Source organism: Acanthochromis polyacanthus, chromosome 21, assembly GCF_021347895.1.
Source record: "Acanthochromis polyacanthus isolate Apoly-LR-REF ecotype Palm Island chromosome 21, KAUST_Apoly_ChrSc, whole genome shotgun sequence".
Lineage (NCBI taxonomy): Eukaryota > Metazoa > Chordata > Actinopteri > Pomacentridae > Acanthochromis > Acanthochromis polyacanthus.
Genome location: NC_067133.1, coordinates 17,379,771 through 17,399,734, shown reverse-complemented (window position 1 = coordinate 17,399,734; position 19,964 = coordinate 17,379,771). Strand labels below are relative to the sequence as shown.

The window sequence follows — 19,964 nt, the reverse complement described above, 5'->3', positions numbered from 1 at the left end:
CAGAAAGCTCAGATGCCATGATAGGAAGCCATTCCTCTAAAAAGAGAGACATTTAGTGGAGTGGTTGTTTAGTAGCTATTTTCCTGTTTTCTTTCTTACAGCACAGTGAACCCACTCACACTGCAGAGTCAGGTCCTGCTCATAGTGGACTCTCTAATCCAGCCTTTAATCCCTTCCGTCTTTGCAGGTACGAAACTCTGCGAGGAGAAGCGACCCACCGAGATTAAGGTGTTAGATTAAATCTAGCAGTAATTAAATAACCAACCATTATATGGCTGTAGCAAATTAATTTCCCCAGTGTCATGTCAACTTGGGTAACACAGTCTGTCTATGGAGCCAACTGTGAGCCGCTGATATTAGACACAGTCAGACCTTGCAGACTTGGAATAAGACAGCTAACCTCGTGGCTGGCCTCAGTGCAAAAGTCAGAGTAAACACAATACAAACAAACAAACAAAAAAAAACACCCCAAAGACAAACACAAATTCAAGGCTGCCAAATTGTGCATTTGCATCCTCCTAAAAATTACAGAAGCAACAGAAGGAAATAAAAAAAAAGCTTTTCACCAGACAGAATAAAGCATTTAAGGGCCTCAACAAGTCAACACAGATCCATTAAGCAACCTTTTTCTGTGCTTGCCCCTGTCTGTAGCAGTAAATATAACTGTCACTCAGCTGATTTGGGTGTGATGCAAGTGTGTCAGCTGGGCCTGTTAAGCTTGTGTCAAATGAAAGCACGCTTAGGGCACTTTGAACTGGTCATAGCTGGTATTTACATGGCAAGCATCACGAAAAATGAGCCTTTTAAAGTGGGAAAAAAAAAAGTGGAAAACATCTCGTTCTTGTGCATATATGACACCGGGAGATGCGTATCTTACAGGTGATGGCAGCTCACATGGCGTGATGAACTATTTTAGCTTCTCACCCCTCCCAACAGGCCGACTGAATTGAGCAATCTCTGCCAGCTAAAGCACAATTTGGATTAGCAAAAGCCCCACTGATAGGTCAGCTTAGCCCATAATGGAACAGCTTAGGCCTTGTCTGCATGATTATAACATTCTTTAGCAGCCTATTTCCTCGCATCCAGATGTTACACCACAAACATCTCTGCCTCCCAACACACATGTAGATCACAGGGGCATGCAATGATGCGCCGTTCTAAAATATATCTGCATTCACTTCACCAAGAACGCTAATTGCAGCCTCTAATTCAACATCCGAATGATCTTTTTCAGCAGTAAATGATTTGAAGCAGTTCATTTGCGCACGATTAATTGATTGCAAGTTATCGTGTTTGGCACAATTTTGTCATTTCATCTGTTTGCGGAATCAAAGCATCATATTGTCAACTTTAACTACATTTTAACTGCTTCACATACAGCCGACATTTCAGCTGTGACACTTCATTTAGAAATGCGCGCATGTGAAGAATACTTTATGGTTAATTGATATTCAGCGGTGCCGTTATTTTGCAGGCCCTTTGCATTTAAACAGCCGTAAATTCTTCTCCAAAAACTATATTTCTCGGACCTCTCAGTAGTAATTTATCTTCAGCTGTTCGGTTTGTGACTGCTCTTTAAATTAGAGCTCCCTCCGGACTGTCCCAGCTGTTCGCACGGAACGCACCCATGACAAAGTGAATTTCCACTTGTCCCAGGTAATGCCCCTGCATGTGGGCCTGAAAAGCATTAATGCACTCACCTACCGCTAATATTCAAGGGGGCATTGTTAATAACACTGATTCCCATCTCAGCACAATGTGTGCATTCTCAGCACAATCAATAAGCCGGTACAGCAGGGCCAAGACGAGGTTAGAGGTTTTAGAGGTTCATAAACGGTATTGTCAATGATGGAAATTAGTTGAAAAGGAGCTTACTTGAAAAATCAATAGTTTATTCTCGCAAATGACAATCTGAATGTTTATGCAAACTGCTGTGTGGTTTCAAAGTGCGCTGCTGTTGAAAAAGGCTCCTCCGATCGCAGGTTTCACACCCATCTTTTACCCTGTCTACTTTATTTTAATCACCAACTTTTCTGTTTACGGGTTCATAGATTCCTAAAAAGTGCCTTTTGTTTGCGAGTTTATTTCACAAGCTTCCACCTTTAAAATGAGCAGCACATGCAGGCAGCTACACCTCTCCACCAGACTGCTTCAGGGCAGCCCACAGCTTCATGAATGCAGAGTATCTAGGAGGCAAGAAAAGAGATCAATTTTCTGCTTTTGAATGCACAGATTATGGTGCACATTTTTATCCTGGTAATCTGTGACTTCTCGTTGCAATTCTGTTGTTGTGAAGAGTGTGGAGGGCTCCGTTAGCTGATTGTCGTCTGAATTTACAGCATGTGGTTTATTTTATGCAGCTTTGGAATGCTCAGTTAGAGCTTCTTTTTTTTTTTCTAAAATGTAATTAGTTCAGAATCCTATGCAATAATGGTCTATAGAAGAATGAGGACGGAAATGTCACTGTGATATTTTCATAGTGGAGGTGATTTATTTTTACACTTTCTTGGGTGCCACAGTCCTTATCTAATCAGTGTTGTTGTCCTTGTTTAGGAAGGAGTTCATCTTTTTTCTCACAACCGTAAAAAAAACACGTTTTGTCAGGATCTTAAATGCTTGAAAGAATGATGTCAAAGACGCAAATAAAAGCACTGATTGAAAGAATATCCTGAGTGTAAGCAGCTCGGAGAATTCTACACTTGGCATTGATAATCAGTTTCCTCGCAATGGCAGGTTCACCACATTTCAGCCCTTCCTCCACATTACCGAGGAACCATTTCCATCCCTTTTTCTGCTTTCTGTCACCACAGCCAACATTAATATTTTACAGTGAGTAGTAAGATGGGCCCAGATGACCCTCCACAGCAGCTGAAAAGAATTTAACTTGTGCTACAGTGTTTGACTGGTATTGCCTTAACAGCACACTACACACTGCACCTGCACTGTGTATAAACAGCAGCTAGCGAATCTCTCGTACAAAACTAGTACATGCAGTTTATTTCATTCCACCCTCTTTTTCTTTTTGATTTTTCTCTTTTTTTTCCCCCTGTTGGGAGCAAAAACACACATTCATCAAGATAAAACTGTATGATATATCAGGATTAACACACCTGCAGTGCAAACTAAGCACTGCATTAGCAGATAGCAGTGTCAGATTGTGATGGCAGTGTCATGATTCTGTGCTGCAACATATCATGCATGAGTCACACCGTATTTAAAATGAAATGCAGTGTTTACAAAGGGCTATCAGCACAGCATCATGGCGGCGCATCGCCTGAAGGCATCTAAAATCACACACCAGCGGGCCGACACACTCACCACACAGAACAGACTCACACTTCTCCTCAAGAGACCAGATCATTTCAGCTTGTCACATTTACTTTCTGGCCATTCGCAGTTATAAATTACAGGCAAAACATTTCCATATGCTTTCCCTTTTTTTTTTTTCTAAATGTATAGTTTCCTCAAGTGACGCTACAGCCTTCAATGACAGGATCAATAGCGCTCTTCAATGTCAGGGTGCTGCTGCTCATATGGCCATTATAACAAGGGGTCAAACAAGAGTCAAAAGGCATTGTAAGCACTTCCAGTGATGGAGACACCACTGCGGTGGAAATGCAGAAGAATTACGATTCAATGACGTTTTTATTCAGTTATTAGTCCACTGTGTTCTTCATTAAATCATGTAAATGATTCAATTCAGAATGAAAGAAATTAAATAGGAAAGAACAAGAAGGGGCAGTGTAGATTAAAGCCTGTAGTGGTGATGGCCTTAATGGATGCATAACAAAGAGGTGAACGCACACATCATTACGAAATCTTTTTCTTTCTTGTTTTTTAGCCAGACTAAGCTGGCGCACGTGATCAAAAGCTGACCTCTTCTTCACTGGATCAGAAATAAAGGGAGTTATATGCTAGAAACTTTTTTTTTGGCATTGTTAAAGTTGGATATTTAAAGGTTTAGTGCTGATTTTTTTAAAGCGGGGTTGTATGAGGTCCATAATCAGTAAAGTAGATTGCAGCCGAGGAAGGTGGAAATATCATTTTATGTGTACAATATATTTATTTCATGACTTCACCTTGCCAGCAGACAGCCTTTTCAGACAAGATACTGAAGTCATTATATCCATCTGTGCTCTCTTCAAAGCCACCAGACTCCTTTTCACAAAAAGCAAAACTTTAGTTCACAGAATGTAGGAGTTGATGCTCTCTTTATGTTATTCAGGGTTAGTTATGAGAGGCAGAGAGGTGCAAGCAGGATTAATATGTTTAGCGAGGTATGTTGAGATCAATGTCACGAAGGTGGCTTTTTCTGAACTCTGCTAGATCGCCACAGTAACCTCTGCTGCACAGCCAACCCGCGCTAGGAGAGGTTCTGCTCAGAGTTTGACAGTTTAATCGCTGGCAAAATGCTTCACCCTTTTACTGTGTGTTGGGAATCCCACGAAAAAAGCCACACAAGTAAAATAATGGATGCATTGCATTGCAGCTGGAACTTAAATGTATTCAGTCGGTGATGCTGAAAACACATAAATATGCTTTTATCATTGGTCTTGATTTACTGCCCAGTCTTTACTCTGCTGGTATTGCAGCTGATAGAATGCAGATTAGGTCATTGATTAGGCTATTGGTATTTATCACAGAGAATATTTAATCAGTAACATTAATTCACATTAATTTGACAGAAGTAGGCGGCATGCAATCGATCCATTTTATGTAGAAGAAAACACTGGTCAAGCAAAACCACAAACAAACTATACAGCGGTCGACCATCAACTCCCAAAATTGCTGTTTTTGTTAAAGGAGTCTGATAGCTTTGACTAAAGAGGTGTAACCGCTTCAGTTCCCAGTCAGAAAGGGCCGTCTGACGGCAATTTAACGTGTTGAAAATATTCACAATATAGCGTACGTTTGAATAGATTTTTTTCAGGTGACTAAAATACGTTTAACCGCTGACCCCGTCCACAGCAGCTCTCTGCTTGGCTTCCGTGCCGCTCTCATGTTTGCTTCTCTAAACTGGGGGCACCAGGACTGCCATTTGCTGTAGGTAATATAGCATGGAAAATGGAAAAGTACATCATACAACCCCACTTCAAAAAATCTGACCTAGTCCTTTGATGCCAGAGTCCAAAGAGGAATTAAATGAAAGACCCGTGGCATTGGACTGTGTAGACAGAGACTCTTCAACCATAATGTATTCTGTATTAGGTGGAAATTCAAAATTATGTCAGTTTGTAGACAATGTTAAAAGAAAATGTGGAAAAAAAGGATTTTATTTAAAATCAAGAGACTCAATCAAGCAGCATTTTATGACATGCTGCTCATTATGTGGAGCTTTTTTACATTTCTGTTGCAGCTGTTGCAGTAATTACTAATATTAAAAGGCATTTTTGCATATAATAATATAGTGTCGTTTCTGTTTGCACAGGCTTGCTTATTTATGCTTTTGTTTTTCTTGTTTATAATGACTAAGAAATGGAATGCTGGTTTGCCTCAGGCATTGAGAAGAGTATGAAGAGACATGAGAACTACGGAGTTTGTGTTTAAATCACTTTTTTTTGAGTTGCATGTTGTATGAACTGGATATTTTTGTGTCTGACTCACCAGCTATATTATTCACAGTTGATTTTAATTAGCTGTCTGACTTCAGACTTTTAAAAAAAAAAAAAATGCATCTATGGGAGAAAAAGCGAGCAACCATTAAGTAGTCAAACACCTAAAGGTTGATAAAATATACAGAATCAGCAGAGACCAGCACTGACATTTCCCAAAAGTTTTATGGCAAACATTACCAATTTCTGTAATATGAGAAATGGCAAAAGTAACCAGTTGGCCTGCTGTAATTTTTCCTTGATATTCCTCTTGACATTTTGTGAGTTACCTTGGGCTCCTCTAAAAAGCAGAAAGCTGCCAAAGTTCTGTCTGTATTACTGGATATATGCGTCGACGTCTTGCACAAAATAGAAAGAGTTTGTGCAGCCTTCTCCTTTGTGGTGTCACGCTGACCTACAGCTTCGTAATGAATTGGAAAAAGGGGAAAAAATGGAGGAGTGTGATATGTCATTTCCTGGAAATTTTCAGGTGTTTAACTGACAATGCTGCCTAAAAAAATGTACCTTTTGGATGTAAAAATCTGTCTTTTAAACTTCCATAGAATACCAATATCCTTAGCGAGTGGCGATGTGTAACTTAGAGGACATTATATATTTCCAACAAACCGTCATATCATGTTCAAAATTAAGCAAAAGTCATTTTTACTCTCCTGTTACAGAAAATGAAATCAGACACAGATGTGGCTTAATTTGGTGACTTTAATGATCCATTTTATTCCATTCGTTTCTGTTAATGGCTTAAGCCATATGGCATTGCGCTGATGAAAAGCAGCAGTTTATATCTTCTGCACCCACTTGTTTATCCACACAATTACTGACGCCCTTCAGTCTTGTCATCTTGTCAGATGCCGTATCCCTGCAGGCTTCGTCTGGAGCATGTAGCTGGGCATTAAATGTATACCAGATGCCTTGAAATCACATCTGCAACAGCTCACACACGTCTTCATTTTGGACTTCTGTTACCTCGTGAACCAACTTAATATACTTCCATGTAAGAAATCGGAAAAGGTAAATTGACATAAAGCGTCTGCCTCACATGCTGCAGCCAAACAGGTGCGGAAGTTTTGTCTTCGGTCAACTTAAAATGATTGGATCCTGAAGTGTCTGCCATTTTTCTCAGGCAAGGAGATCTATCATGTTCAAACTGTCATATTAATTGGTTCTGCTTAACTGAGCCGAATCTGCAACATTTCCAGGATGTAAATTTTAGCCTTTGACTCTGACGTATTCAGGTGTGACTTTCAATTAGAGCTGGCCGTTTTGTGCTTCTCTTTGCGCTAACACTCATTCTGATAAGGTTGTAGGGCTTCATGTGAATAATGTTGGAAGATGCCGAGATGAATGAACGAGCCTTTTTTGTTGTTTCACTCAAAAGAAAGTACAGTGCTTTATATTTTTACACTGACAGGCGGAGGACAAAGTGTTGAGAGCAAGTGCATTTAAAGCGAGCAGTAAAGAACACCGGAGGTCATTTTCTATTATATGACCTGTTAACATTGGTTTTCTATGCACCATCACATCATAGTAGAGAACAGATTCTTGTCGTGTTGTGTTTCAGGTGGTAGTTGTCTGACTGCGTTCTAACTTTATAAATAAATGACAGTGACAGTGACGTGCGCCCATTTTTTTATGGGTGTGTTTACCGCTGCCGTCTCAGTGCTGGGACAGGCACATCACGACAGCTTGTTTTTGTACTGGCAACATCAATAACAGAATATTGAGGGCAATTGTGATCAAATTGAATGAGTGTAGCCTGAAGTGCTCTCATCAGCTCATCCAAAAGGCAAATAAACAAACAAGTAAAGAACAATAAAAGAAGACAATCATCTTTCAGAGGAGTGGCGAACTGCTGTTGTTTTATTAGAGCACGGATGAGCCCTTATGTAAGGATATTATTTTAGGTTTGGATTTATGAGGGGGAATCAGTGTAAGACTAGACAGTTTAAAAAAAAAAAGCAATATCCTTGGAGTCTTTGATTTAAGATAAGATTGCTTCCAGTCTCTCTGTGGACTTTAATACGGTTAAAAATAGACTAATTTTCTCGCTCATATACACCGTTATGGACTAATGATGCAGGATGGTGCGGCATTCCAAACATCCTGATAGTATCCCTCATTGCCACACTTTATTTCATGATGTTTTATGTCCAAAGGGCATCTGAACACAGCTTCAGATCTCAGCACTGCAGTCTGGTGATGTGGGGGAAAGAAGTACCTGGCTTGCCCACTGTTGGAAGTGGGATGGTCTTTAGGGGATCCCAGGAAGAGAGTGGGGAATGAGGTTTTGATCAGGACCAGCTGTCACTTCTGTCCTCAACTATTCTGCCGAAGCCCACAGTCCTGCAGAAGCACAAGTATAATGGGTTTATTTAGACTGGGGAGGCTGTGTTGTGTTTTAATTAGTCTCACGGTTTTGTTCTTCTTGCCATTTAACAGACATGGTTTGCTTGTCACTAAAACTTACTTTACTCAGGAGATATTAGCAATAACAACAGAGAAGTTTATGACAGGATAATTTAGCATAAACCCCTCCACCAGCCTCAAAATGTTACATTTAATTAATGGGAAACGTAAAGGCGGAGGTGATAAAAGTGCTGCACTGCAGTGCACTGACAGACGGCATGATAAGCAGACAATTAGGATAGTCTGGTTAAGTAATTTGGAGACACTGTCATGAGTTTTAATCTCAAAGGCATTAAAACTTAAACTAAAAATTTCTTCTTGAATGCAAAGTGTTTTTTAAAAGTTTAAATCAAGCATTTTTCTTTGTCTGTATGTCATTTTTTTCAACCTCTAGAAGGCACACCATGAGTGAAATAAACAGTCCAAAACATAACTGGGCATTTTCTACCTTGAAACTTCATTGTACCGATGATAGCCTCAAAAACATGGATGCTGATTTATGGGGTTTCATATGTAACAAACCTGAGGAACCAATCCCATCAGTTTGCAGGTTAGGGTGTTTTTTATCATCATTCTTCTTCAGAAAACAAAGGTGTGGAGTTACATTTAGGCTCATCGAAGGTATAAAAGATTCAGTTTGGGGAAAAAATGTTCTGAATATCTAACTTTGATGCACAGAGATAAGTTTTAGGAGTTAATTCAATGACTTACTTTAAGCTTTGAAAACAAGCAAAAAAACATCTCACTGAGTCTGTGTGGGTATGGTTTCATCAGATTTGATTAACAGTAACCAAACAACCCACTGAAATGTCCTCGGATTTCTGATTCATACACTCCTAAATAGTGCACAGGAGTACGTGATATCACCTTTGTCCAACTGAGCTCCACCCACTTCAAACCAGTGAGAAGAGAAAAACAGAAAATCTCATGTGTGACTCAACAAAAAACTGCAGAAATAATGTATTCATGGAGGAACCCATCAGTGACAGCAATACTTTGATGTTGCTTTAGTTGGATAATACAGAAAATCAGAGAAAATGCAGAGCTTGGTTTTATTCTGATAAGACAACACACACTTGTCAACTATTCAAAATGAGAGAAGGAAAAAGGATTGAAGGTAAAAATAGTACTTTACAGATAATGCAAAACAAACTACAAGTGTGTAGAAATGCATAAAACTGAAGCATATCATGAGATAAAAACACTACAAGTTGAAATAACTTATGTCTGTAATGGCCCTGCCCTGATGTAATGCGAACATTGTGATAGCAACCAAGTGTGCTCTGTGTCTCTGGCCAAAAGTTGGAACAAGAAGATAAAATAATAAATGCATTCAACCATATCTCCTCTTTTCATGTCTTGAAATACAAAAAAGAAGTTTTTACACCTCTTTTTTTACACCTATTTAGTTTGAAAGACCTCTTGGATTTTGAAGTTAACCGCAGAAAGAGACACTGGATAAATGATTCAAGAGGAACCATAAAAAGCACAAAAAATATATTAACTGTGTAAAGAATATGATGTATAAAAAGGATGTGAAGTACTAATAGGAGTGCAGGCAAGATGGCCTTTGTAGTTGAGCTTTATTAAATAGCTACAACTCATATAAAAGAACATAAAGGAGGATGTAACAAGGTATTTTTCTGCTTTGTGGCGCTCAAGTGTTATAGTCAAGATGACACTTTATCTACAACTGCTTCAGTTTCACCTACAGCAGGTCTATATATTACATAACTAAATCCAAATAGCTCAAAGGCAATCCCAGCAAAGGGATGCTTCCACTACACTCGGGCGGTAAAGGGTCAGATTCAGGTGAAGGAAAACAAAAAAACAAAGCAAATTCTCCGCCATTTACTTGAGCCTGATCTGATCACTCAGACTAGCAGCGCACTCTGCATTTGTTTTCCTCCTGAAAAGTTGCACCTTAACCGTGACAAAACAATGCCTCCCACTCCACAACAGACCCACCAGGACCCTTTGCTCTGGCCTGTGGGCTTGTTTTTTTTTTATGCGTGCCAACCATCCACTTGTTGAGTGCCGAGCAAAAGAATGACTCATTTGACCAACCTTTGTGTGTTTTTTTGTTTTTTAAATTTTTTTTCTCCGCTTTGCAGCAAAACCAATGCCTTTGTTCTCTGTGCTGCTGTAATCACAAACATGTCACTCAGGGTGAAATAATTGGATTATTCATTACAAACTGACCACAGTATCTCTCACTTCAAATGTCCTGACTGACTGTTGTTGATGAATAGGCGCTTACACCCTCGATTGATATTTGCAGCAGTGCTCGGAGTAGCACCATAATACATTAACCGTTGTTTTCTCTTCTTTCTTTTTTTTCTTCCTTCTATTGTTTGCCTCAACTCAAAGTTAGAGGCTTGGAATTTTTTTTTTTTTTCAAGAAAACATTTTTGGACATCTCATCTCTTTTGTCTCTTTCATAAAATATGCTTCTCATGCAAAGGGCAAATGGCTGAAGAATTAATCTTTGTTCCTGAGTCAAAACCGGCAGACAACAACAACAACAACAAGAAGAAAAGCAGTCAGAGAGTGCACTACTCCTCCAAGGCTGATCATTTCCCCATATGGCATTGTTAAAAATGCAGTATTTATTTATTTTATTTGTTTAGTGGTTGTTGATGATAAGAAATCACAGCAGCATAGAATGTGGCCATTTAATATGGATGTACCCACAAACAAAATGACCTTGCGCTGAGCATAGACATGTGTTATGCATGTGTACATGATGTACGGATACCGAATCACGTGACCTACATATCTTGCTGGCAACAGGAACTGATGGGTTTCCGAAACACCCCCACAATTGAATCAATTGTTCCTTGTATAATGTCAGATGGATAAGTCCCGATAAGTCCACAGTGGTCCATTTGCAGTAGAATCGCAATCGTGTGATCGTCAGCAGGCAGCTGGTAACGTTCACTTGTTGTCATGGTTACAGTGACGCCATGCCGCTATCTTGAAATGATACACAAATCAGTCTGGATCCAGACTATACAGTGCATCACTGCCAAAATCTACTGAGGTGGTCCTTGTGTCATTTATGACTTTCCCTGAAAATTTCATCCAAATCCGTTTGTCCGTTTTTGAGTAATGTTGCGCACAGACGGACAGACAAACGTACGCCGATCGCCACATGACTCCACCGCGTTCCTTGGCGGAGTACAAAAAAGAGACACTTCTATAATTCAAACCTCGATATCATCATATTATTATTTAGGCACAATCTAAAGGATCTGCCCACATCACTGGAGCCACCTAGAAAGGAATCAGGAGCTTATTATAAGAGGATTCCTTTGGAGTAACTGATCGTATTTGACATGACATGGAGGCAGCCCGACGAACTGATAGTCTGCAGGTTAAATGTGATCAATCCAAGTGAGAGACTTGAAGGATGGGAGGTAGCTTTTATTCTGCTGCCAGAGTTTATTAGAAACAACTGCGCTCCTCTGGAGAAACTCTATTCCTCCAGAAAGAGCTAGGACCTATTAGTATCTGCGAATGTAAATTAGCGTGATCCCCTCACCTCATCATGCCTCCAAATATTCCCCATGCACCGGTTTGAAAGAACGTAATGAAACATTTGAGTTAAACGCTTGGGCATGTTCCAGAGCACTTCTGCGGTGGGCGTTAAGGCATGAAGGGTTGTGATTATCTGTGCAGATTAGTTTTTGCCTTAACAAACACACACAGAAAAAAATAAATAAAAAATCTGATACGATTTGGTATACTGTGCGTTCTGAATGATGAATCAACCTTCAGAGACGACTGGGCATCCTCCAGATCTAAAATTCATATGGAGTGGGTGTGAAATGGATTTCCTTCCTAAGTTAGAGTATACAACCTAGGTACAAGTGGAAAAAATGCTGTTTTAAAGGTTGATTTTACTCTTATTATTTATTTGACTGGCTTGGACATCTTTTTTTTTAAGTTGTGTTTAATGATTACAACATCAATGACGATATGCTTTTTCTGTGCAGTGAACTGGAAGAAACATTTTGCACGTGCTGTCATTTCACATTATTTACTCGCACACTCGTATGTGCTATATTGCCATGCGGCAGAGGTAATTAGTTATTACTATAGCATGCTTCTGAAGGTAGAGATCATTAAAAGTTACTCTCCAGTGTGAAGCACCTCTCCTGTGTTTTCGCACTCCTCTTTGCTATGTAAATAAAGCTTTGGACGTGTTGAAATGCAGGAAAATAAATGCAACGCAGTGTGCTCTCGGTCTGAGGCGGTAAACAGCAGATGGTAAGCAGGGCCTCTTTAGCGCTATGGATTTTATTTAGCTACCCACCTGAATGACCTGTGTTGAGCTGAGCAGCTGATGTGGGGGAAAAAGGAAGAAAGAAAGATGAAAAAAACAAAACAGAAGCGAGAGTTAACTGTTTGCTCTTGTTTACTTCAGTTCCCCTAGACTGCAAGGCCAGAGGAGTCATTTGCCATGCACGGAGAAATTAGCTTGTTTATCAGCATTTTGATTTCCGTCCCGCCTCGCTGTCCCACGCTGACATTTTGGATGTACATGATCCATGACTGATTCCCAATCAAAGGCACAATAACAAAGCGCTTGGCTTGCCATTGTTTTATAATTGAATGTACGATGATTAGCGTTGAGCCCGATTAGGACAATAGCTTGTTGTGCACATGCCTTCAAAAAAAAGTAACCTTGAACACTATACATCTGTCCTGTCAATTGGATATGCTCCAAAGATTGCCAGCGAGACGCCGCAGCTAATGTCCGTACAGTAGGATACGGGTTGTTTCAAGGTGATTCGCTGTGGTATATTTGAGCTTTTCTTTTTTTCTCCTTTACTGCATGGTGATGTTGCATCTTTGGACCACCTACTGTACTTTGGAGTAAAACAGCAGACAGAGGCTGAAGTCCTTGAAAGGTTACAAAAATCTTTAGCCATTCATTACTGCAAAAAGGGGAAGTGTGGAAAGTGATGGAATATAATGAAAACTAATACTCTTTCTAGTCACTGTGCTATCTGTAGATATGTTTAATATCCCATTACAGGGCCAGAAGTAACCACAGTTCTATACTGTCAAGAGACAAACATAATCCGGAGGGAAATTACCCATCAGGAAGGCAATACTGTTACTGAGATGCAATTACCAGGCCACTTGTGAGACTTTCAGCCCAGTATCCATGAGTGCATGTGTGTGTGTGAGGGTGGTCGATATGTGCATAACAGCTCTTATGTTTAGCAGAGCAAATTGGATTCTTTGCTGGAGAACAGTTAATTTAGAATATGTCCAAGATGCAAATGATTGATGTGACTATATCGTTACAACTGTAGGTTTGTGGTGCAGGGCAGCCTAATGGGGAAAAAAATATTGCAAGGGGAAGGAAATAGCTTTTATCCCAGAAATGTGACGAGTTTCCTCCACTAACTCCTGGAGTCTCCGAATGGAATCGTTTTGGATTTTAGTTGACTGCTGATACATTAATTTCCAAGCAAACATTTCTTAATTTGGTACGGGAGGTGGGAAACAGCCTGTGTGCGCATGGCTTCTGCTTCTTTTTTACATTACACTGCGGAGCTCCTGAGCACGTATTTGTTAGTAGTTAAATAATCTGCATGTCTCACAGAGGATTTAATGTACCAATTTAGCACTGAATCACATAGCCTACAAACAAAGAAAACAGTACGGATTGGAATGAACATCAGTGTAAACATTTGATAAGGATTTGCTTGAGGCGATTGCTATGCTTTATTATTGATACAAAAATATCAACTGCAGAAACAAGGCTTGCCTCGGTGATGCACTTGCCTCTGCACTGTCCTCCCCTACAACTTATTCCTAAAGACTCGAGTTGAACATAATATTTTTGGCACTGGCAAACGGCCTCCTGTTACCCCGCAAGATAAATTTCTCAAGTTGGGGACATTTCAACTGTACTACAAATTATCACCTTGAATCTGATAATTAATCACTGCTGCCTTCAATGAACAGCCGCTAACCTTAAATGTGGTACAAAGAGGGAAAGAAAAGAGCTGCCTGCACCCATTACCGAGGAAGTGCATGTGCATAAGAAATAAAACTGCCTGCACAGAGTGTGAGCCTAGCATGCATAATAAATGTATGACAAAACAATACCCCAGGCACCCCAGTATTAATGATATGCAGTGAACTCATTATTAAAGTTCCAAAACAGCTCCTGGAGTAACACAGATGGAGTCAATTAAGCAATGAGCATACTTGCTTGCCTGCCGTTTCATCTTCCTTCTTTTATCTCTCGCATATTACTCCATGGATGTAATTAGCTGTATGTTTCTCCTCACAACATAATGTCCAGTGATAATAACAGTTATTTTCACTTGTAATTTCAAATAATGTACTGCTTAATAAATGTACCAAATTTGCTTGCACCGTGTCCTTGGGTATTTCATTTGCACTGTACCGTGCTACCGTGCTAAGCTGATTTTTTTCTCTCTCTCTCTCTCTCTTTCTTTGCCGTTTCTGTTCCCAGAGACCTGATGCCTTCGACGCTGGAGGGGCAGATCACCATGGAGAAGACACCCAGCTACTTTGTGACTAACCATGCCCCAAAGCGCATCCACTCCATGGCTAGGGACATCAAGCTTATTATTGTGGTGCGTAATCCTGTCACTAGAGCCATTTCAGACTATACGCAGACTTTGTCCAAGAAGCCCGAGATCCCCACCTTTGAGGTTCTGGCTTTTAAGAACCGGACGCTGGGTCTCATAGATGCCTCATGGAGTGCGTTGCGTATAGGAATATATGCACTTCACCTGGAGAGCTGGATGCAGTATTTCCCCCTCTCCCAAATGCACTTTGTCAGCGGGGAGAGGCTCATCGTGGACCCGGCGGGCGAGATGGCCAAAGTGCAGGACTTCCTGGGACTGAAGCGGATTGTCACCGACAAACACTTTTACTTTAATAAAACGAAAGGCTTCCCGTGTCTGAAGAAGCCAGAGGACAGCAGCACTCCCAGATGCCTAGGCAAGTCTAAAGGGAGAACTCACCCTAAAATTGACCCGGACGTGATTCGGCGGCTGCACAAGTTCTACAAACCCTTTAACATGATGTTCTACCAAATGACTGGCCAGAACTTTGAATGGGAGCTCGAGGAGGACAGTGAAACCCGTAGCTCTCAGGACTAGCATGGCACGGCTCAGCCACACCACCAGCCTTCTCACGGAAACTACCATTGTCTCGCTTCATCTTCTTTAGAGAGAGTGCTTGAGCACGCCAATCAATCATGGCTGTCTTTGCTGTGTCTGTACCCATTAGCAAGAGTTTACTGACATGCTTTTTCTTGATGATGGCAAATCATTATTGTATATACTAAACATAAAATATATTTATATTTGTGTAAAGGAGATGATTTATTCCTTTTGTTTTTAAAGCATAGAACCGGTATAAAAATCATGTTGATTATGGCAATGCATGCGATGAGTTAAGTGTCCTTACCTCATGAGCCCTAAGGGTAAACTCTGCCTGTTTCTTCTCCCTTTACTTTCCTGCAGTTTGTTGCCCTCACACCCACTCACCAGCATTCAGTACAAAAGATATTCTATTTCAATGGCTAAGGCCATGAAATGCTCTGCATTATTTCTTTTAACTCAGTTCTGCTGCTTAAGAAGAGAGAGAAAAGCGAACATGACAGACATATAGTGCTATAATCCTTTGACATGTGCTCATCTTTTCAGTTGTCCATATCCTGAGTGGAGACAATCCTTTTAAGTTTACCAAAGTGTTAATTTACTCTGTGTCACTGTTCTGGTTGCTCTGCACTCATTAATTGCACACATATTCAATACGAGAGCTGATGTACAGTGCCCATCACTCAATAATTGGATTGTTTCACTGCACAGTTGAACATTAGCATACTGATGACAGTGCACTCCGATGTGGTGCAGTATCAGTGGTTTTGGTTTAATTTCACAAATCCAGTCCATCTACGCCCTGTGCATTGAACAAATTCTGCATCCTGACAACAAGAAAATGAGAATTTCCCCGCTGCCAAAACATCCCCAAAATATCAGCGAACTCTTACGGTCCTGCTTTGCCTTGTGACCCTCCTCTTGTCGCAGTAATACATGTCAATGAGGGTGAAGAAAATCACCGGAGGACCGAGCAGAAGTTTGTTAACAAACATCTGCTGCAGCGCGGTCTTCTGTCGTTAGAGATTAATGGCGTGTTAAATAAACTGCTGCTGCTGGAACAATGTCAATGTCAGAGAGAGTTTGCTGTCAAGGAAAAGCTACATACGTGCCCAGGTGAATTACCAAGCCATTGCTGTATGTGCGTAGCTTGAATGAGATGCTTGTCTGCCAGGGAAATGTGCTGTAACCAGAGGTTTACTAGCAAACACTTGATCACCAGATCAGCAGTGCTAACATGGCCAGATGCTTGTATGGAAATATTACAGGGTTTTTTGCTGTGAAATGCTCATTTGCTCATGCGATGAAATAACATGATCCATCATCTTTTCTATATTTTCTTTATTTTTTTTTTGTTGATTTTTGCATAACTCGCTGTGCGTCTGTCTGTTGTCTCTGGACTTTTCATCAATTGAGACAATCAATACAGTCAATGAGTCAATAAATACAGTCTGCTACACATCACTGGTTGCTACAGCTATGATGCATTGCTGTGTTAATCCTCCCTGTTCTCTTGCCATGGATGGCTGGATTGGTTCACTCTCTGCAGACCTCTCTGTCACCCTGGGGAGGCCGGCACCAGCAGCTACTTTCACAGAGCAATTGATTCAATCAAAGTAAGCACTACACTGCCCTTTGTAGCGCCGAGCCTGAACACTTACCTCCGAGTCTCACTGTCCCAGAGTCACAACTTCCACTTTGAGGCGTTTCTGTGCAGCCATCCCTTGGTGTTTTCTCAGCAATCTCCTTGCACTCCTACCTCCTCTCCTTCACCCCCTTCCGCTCTGTTTCCCCTCTCTCTCTCTCCCTCCTCACACATGTCATCCGTTGAGCCGATATGGTGCGACGGGAAGCTGTTTCACAAAAGGCGCGGCGCTGCGTATGAAGATAACTGAGCTGCAAGCAAGACGTTCTAATCACACACGTTTAAGGGAAGCCTTTAGCATGATTTATTTATTCACTTTTTTTCTCTTGAGTGTGTATAACCCACCTTCCAAACCAGACGCTCCCTCCTACTCTCAGGGTAGAGATACTCAAAGAAATCCACAGAAGGCATCCTACAGTGTTATTAGGACAGATGAGGACTCCATTCTCCATCTATGAATATGCACTTGTGCTGTCATTTGCATTTCCAGGATCACACGCTTGAGGGAATTCCTCTCCAAAGTAAAAACTTGGATCCAACCTCTCATTAACAGAAATGCGCGCACACCTTTTTCTTTTGTGCCTCTTGCTTGTTTTAGGTACGGGCGGAGTACTGTGATTCATCCTGCGAGAGTTACGATGCATGAAAGACATGCTAAGCTGTCCTTCATGTGTTCCTCCCGATGGGGGTCATGCTGTGTTATGTGGTTCAACAGTGTTTGCGGCATCAAGTGAGGATGATTGCGATGATAAATTAGCATCACCTTCTCATCAAACTGTCACCGCTTTAGTGCGTGCGTTTCAGAAACAAGCTACAAATTCGTATTTGTCAGTCATTACCGGCAATTTGGTAAAGAGCTGAAACGCTAATTTATGGTGTGGAAAAAAAACTACCTGGATTTACCTAGAACTGATTTGCAGCAGCGGTTTGTGTGTTTACTTTCAGCTAAAGGGCTATAATCTGTGCACGCTGCAGTGTTCTATTCACTTCTGTTATATGAGCGACGATTATATACAACATAATGAAAGGGTACAGCAAAAATGAGCTCAGTTTGAATCCCAAACGAAAAGTGTGGAAACACGAATGTTTGCAAAGATGTAGCCAAGTCTCCATTACAACCAACTAATTGGTTTTTCACTTCATTTGAGTGAATGATTACCCGCTGTGTAAAGAGGCACAATGGTGTCAACTTTTACAACTTTGCACTGCTCCACTCTGAATTAGTTCCTAATGTAGCCTTTTAAATTGCTCCTTTTAATGCCTACTGACATCCACATTAGCAAAAGGAAAAAAAACATACTGATATGTGCTGGTTTAGACATTGTATGTGTATTTGTTCCTTGCTAACATAACATACAGTAAAGGCTTCTCTGCAGCTTTGAATCATTGCAAAACAAATAGCCACGGAATGAAATAAGCTGAAAATGAAATGCAACTGTACACTCTTCCTTCATGCTCATCTTTTTCATCTGTAATGAAATCATTTATCCATACTGCAATTGTATCTGCATGGAAATGTTCCCAAGGTAGCTTACACACTCATTGAATTTAGCTGCTATCCACGCTCCAGAATCTTATTGATTATCAAATTAAGGATTAAGCACAACAACCCTCTCCCTCTAAAGCCGTCCCTTTTTTTGTCTGCTTTTTCAATATTTTCTATCTTCAGGTGTATGGACGGGTCCAAAAATGAGGGCAAAACGTCTTCTGGTTGGACAACCTGTGTAGTAACAGAACATAGCAAGAAACGGAGCTAAACATAAACATCCAGCCCTTTGTTTCTTCAGCAAGAAACCACATTTCCATCCTAAATGTATTCAAGTGTTGCCCTGTTTTGTGGAGGAGAAGTAATCCCAACCCATTTCAGAGTTGAAACGAGGACTGAAGCAATAATCATTACAAAAGTTCATAACAACACAGCTGAAACAGTTCTTCAATCACACACTTCCTTTGCTCTCACAGCCACAGTTTCTGCCTCTTCCACAGGCCCAAGACAGTACCAGAGGTAATCACTTCATCTAATGCCGCTTCCTGAATCAGGAAGTTCCTCTTCAACCATCTCAAGAGGGGAAAAGCATCCTCTCATAAATCTTGACTCCAAACCCATTCTCTTCTCTATGCGGTGACGGGTGATTTTCCATCCCTGCTGCCCCACTACAGTCTGCCTCCTCTGGCACAACATCCTCTGTGACTCTTTTTTTTTTAACAGTGACTAAGGTTTGAGTCATCTTGTGTTCTTGTAAATGCCTAGACAAGGCTTTAAGGCTCTGAAATACCTTTGGAAACTTTTGTTTCAGCGCTGCTCACAAATCCGGATGTTAATATTGAAGAAAAAGTGACTAAAAAAACACACACTTTTGATTCCAATACACAGAAATATAGTTTACTTCTTATTGACTCTGGACTCTTGACACGATGTTCTACTATTTCCACCCTCATTGTGTTGTTTATTATTCATTTAGCTTTCTTCTAACAGCCTCCTCTTAATTAATGAGCTACCGTGTGTTCCGTGCAGGTACTGTGGGATGTGTAAAGGTCCACTTCAGCAAAGATAACTTCAAAAGCCAAAAAAAAGAAGAAAATGACACTCAGCATCAGTGCTCACGGTTATCATCTAATCACCAATTAAACAGTAATCACTGAAAGATAAACATGTTGATAATGTAGACCAATAAATTAGGCATACATAATTAATGTATGTTTAATGAAATTGGCAGAAAATCGCATTGACTCCCCAAACTGTGCTGTGATAATGTGCAGTAATCCAGTTGCAACTGAATAATATTAACCCAGTAGTTTCCCCCCACCCTTCCTCTCCTTCTATACTAACGCTCACAAGAACAACAACAACAACAACTCTCTTTCTCTCTCACTCCCTCGATCTCTCTCTCACTCACACAGGAGCTGATTCTGCTGTTTGCTTGTTTTGGTGGTGTGGTAGATGTGAATCAATGGCCAATGCAAGGCTGTGAAAAGTTGACATGACCCAGAGCAGTAACTCTCCATTCTAATCAGAGAGCAATCAAACAGAACCAGGGGTCTGTGCTATGAAGAAAGTTCAACATACGTGAAATATATTTTTGATATCTGGATGAAACGGCTGCAATCACGCTAAACAGCAGCACGAAGCTGGTTATTAGCTCA

The 19,964-nt window shown here is 40.6% G+C and overlaps 1 protein-coding gene across 1 annotated transcript in view; it reads left to right on the top strand.

The window, feature by feature from the left end:
• hs3st4 (heparan sulfate (glucosamine) 3-O-sulfotransferase 4) overlaps positions 1-16,639 on the top strand; it is a 90,797-nt gene extending 74,158 nt beyond the window's left edge. Inside the window, exon 2 of the mRNA XM_022195149.2 lies at positions 14,518-16,639. Coding sequence (XP_022050841.1) covers positions 14,518-15,172 — 655 coding nt within the window. The 3' untranslated portion in view covers positions 15,173-16,639. The remainder of the gene's footprint in view (positions 1-14,517) is intronic.
• Positions 16,640-19,964: the final 3,325 nt, after the last annotated feature.